Consider the following 2,817-nt stretch of genomic DNA (forward strand, 5'->3'; position numbering starts at 1 on the left):
GGACTAACTGGCTTTCTGTATGTCTGTTCTCAGCTGGGCCCTTCTTTTTGACATCTCTCTGTCTGTGGGGATACACAATTGGGTCTTCATCCCCTATCAAGAGGGCAGTGGATTTATCTATATTTCCTTTATGATTTATGAAAGCTTTAAAGTCAGCACAAAAGTCCCAGTGCCTGAGTGTATACATTTTTCCTCTAATGAGGCAGGGAACTTTTATACCTTGGTCTGCAGATCTGTAGAGAGACAAGTATTCAGACACTGCCCTTTTCTTACCTTTATTTCTTCCATATCAGAAAAATCATCACAGTTCCCACCACCAAAGCTCCAAGAACCAGGCTGATGAGAATTGGTATGATGGGGATGGTTTTTGGAGGCTCTGAGGATGGCAAGAAGGGAGAGTAAGGAGTCTAACCCTAGCTCTAAACCCTGATCCTGCTCTTGTTTTCAAAGAGCTCATATTTTTTCTGACAACAGAGTGTTTGCTCCCACCCACTCCTTACCCCATTTCAGAGTGAGAGGCTCAGGTAACCCTTCATGGTGCACATGGCATGTGTATCTCAGCTCTTCTCCAGAAGGAACCACCACAGCTGCCCACTTCTGGAAGGTTCCATCCCCTGCAGGCCTGGTGTCTGGCAGCTCTATGTCCTGGGTGTGGTTTTTCCCATCCATCTTCCAGGTCAGGGTGATGTCAGCTGGGTAGAAGCCCAGGGCCCAGCACCTCAGGGTGACATTCCCTTCAGGTCTTACATGGTGGTTCACATGTGTTCGGGGGGCATCTGAGGGGAACATTTGGAAAATACAGGTATTTTGCACTCCTTGTCGTACCTGAGCAGCGCTCATGGCACCATCCCTGGAAAGGATGGGAGAATTGGATGAGGGAGGGAGCCATATCCACTCATCGGCCTAAACTCCAGAACTGGATGATATATTCCTTGGAATATTTTACAGTAACCATGTGCCAACACAGGGCAGGATACTGTGGGCCTCCCTCTAAATAAATAGACTTCTGGTTCTGACTGTGGAGGGGTCTAGGGACTCAGCAACCCTGGAGTCAGACATTCAATGTCATCGTGAATGTCGAGGACATTGATCAGGTCTGAGAGAGGCAATGATGTACAATGCATATTGAAGGAAACTGCTGTTTTATGGCCACACTGAACTGTCCTGGGAGAAGGGTGAATCCTCTGGAGAGTCCCTCTCTCATGTTGAGTCAGGACACTGAGGAGCTCTCTTTCCCCTTTAATGCAAGACATTGTAAGCATTCCAGCTGCTCCCTGCTGAGGAGGAGGCTTCAGGGAGACAGGAGCTACAATCTCAGAAAACAGAAGAGGTTTGTAAGGGTGTCTCTTACCAGAGTGCATCAAGGTCTCCTTTCCAAGGTCCAGGCATCTAAGAAGGCTTTCCACACACTCCCCTAGCAGGTAAGTCCTCCAACTTTCTGTTAGGCCTCCTTGCTCCTGGTGTGTCTTGAATTTTTCACCTACTTTACCCTCTGCAGTCCAAGAGTTCAGGTCCTCATTCAGGATTAAGGAATCATAGCCATAGTAGGTGAGCCGGTAGCGACCGCCGAGGAAGCTCCCATCATTTGCCACATTGCAGCCATAAACTTCCTGCAGGGTGTGATAGTCTGCCCCACACCCATTCAGCCTCTGGTCACTATGAGGCTTCTCTCCCATCTCAGTTATTTTTCCCCAACTAAACCCCTACCCAGGTTACAGCCTGTAGTTCTCTGGGGTCTAAAATCACCAGGTCCCTGACTATGGCTGTATCTCTCACTTGGGAACCTAGTGGGGGAGCTTATTGGGCCAGACCGTGAGGGATCTGAGGAGTTGTGACCCTTGTCCTCATATCACTTACCATTCTTCTTCCTTTTAGTTTCATTCATCATGTATTTAAGAATTTGTCTCCCTGACTGTGCCAAGTCAAGGGCTTTTGCTGTCTCTTTCTCCCAATATTCAGGTGGCTCCTGCTCCATCCAAGCAGCCCGAGGTTGCATCCTTGCATTTGGTTCTTTGCTGTTGAATCCCTGAAACTGTATGGAGTCTACATATCCGACCTGTATAAACTGGGGTTCCCAAACGCCAGGCTCCGAAATTACAATGTTGAAAGTCTGCAGCCAATGTGAGCCTGTGGGTGGTGCACATTGAGACCCTGACTCTTCAGCATTAATCTAGAGCAGGTTGGTAGAGAGCAGAACCGTGGTGCTGGTGTGTCTGTGGACCTGAGATGCAGGAGAGGGTCAGGGGTTCTCCAAATAGGGTTTCAGGAAGGGTCTGGTTATTCAAGGAAGAAAGTGGAGAGATATGGATTTCAATTGCTCTGTCATGCTCCCTAAAATGCCAGATCCCTCCATGCCTCTAACTCACCTGCACAATACTGGGTCAGGTCTCTGGCCACCAATAGGAGGAGGAGGCTGCAGGGTCCAGGCTTCCTCATCCTCCCTGATGTGTGGAGTCTCAATCGTGCCCTGTATCTCTTCACTTTATAACCTGATGTGGCTGATGCTGATTGGCTTCTTTTAGATTTCCCAAAGGTAGTGATGTAGACCTGATGGTGTTTGTCTTGGACAGACCAATTCCTGGGTGTGGGGGATTTCTAAGTTATTGATTCCCCACTTTGCACCATTTCTACAGCTTTGTTATCAGGCATCACTGTCTAAGCAAAAGTCTGTCCTCTGGTCCATGTTACATATCATTGATTCCTATCCCAGAGGCCTGTAAGTCAGCAATTTTCAAACATTTCAAGGTTAGAGTCTCTGTAAATGCTTAGACATTGTGTAGTCTTCTCTGCTGACTGGGCTTGTGTCGACTATATCAA

General features: G+C 47.9%; 1 protein-coding gene across 2 annotated transcripts; it reads right to left on the reverse strand.

The window, feature by feature from the left end:
• Positions 1–275: 275 nt before the first annotated feature.
• LOC110315033 (H-2 class I histocompatibility antigen, Q10 alpha chain-like) lies at positions 276–2,436 on the reverse strand. Of its 2 annotated transcripts, none has more exons than XM_021189201.1 (5): positions 2,367–2,436; positions 1,858–2,127; positions 1,352–1,627; positions 501–776; positions 276–376 (listed from the first exon to the last, which is right to left on the reverse strand). In XM_021189201.1, exons 1-5 carry the CDS (start codon positions 2,434–2,436, stop codon positions 276–278), a joined length of 993 nt encoding a protein of 330 aa, XP_021044860.1. The 2 variants fall into 2 exon arrangements, with proteins under 2 accessions (XP_021044860.1, XP_029390553.1); XM_029534693.1 differs by having other exon boundaries at positions 1,858–1,997; positions 2,363–2,436.
• Between the last annotated feature and the right edge of the window lie 381 nt (positions 2,437–2,817).

Source organism: Mus pahari, unplaced genomic scaffold (genome assembly GCF_900095145.1).
Source record: "Mus pahari unplaced genomic scaffold, PAHARI_EIJ_v1.1 scaffold_11169_1, whole genome shotgun sequence".
Taxonomy (NCBI): Eukaryota; Metazoa; Chordata; class Mammalia; order Rodentia; family Muridae; genus Mus; species Mus pahari.

Excerpts from the sequence above, each read along its gene's own strand:
- LOC110315033 (XM_021189201.1), bottom strand. The coding sequence starts at position 2,436 with ATGAGGAAGCCTGGACCCTGCAGCCTCCTCCTCCTATTGGTGGCCAGA. Across the intron at positions 1,628-1,857 it reads AACTAAAAGGAAGAAGAATG|ACTATCACACCCTGCAGGAA; the intron begins GTAAGTGATATG and ends GGTGTGGGGCAG. Across the intron at positions 377-500 it reads GCCTCTCACTCTGAAATGGG|AGCCTCCAAAAACCATCCCC; the intron begins GTAAGGAGTGGG and ends TGCCATCCTCAG.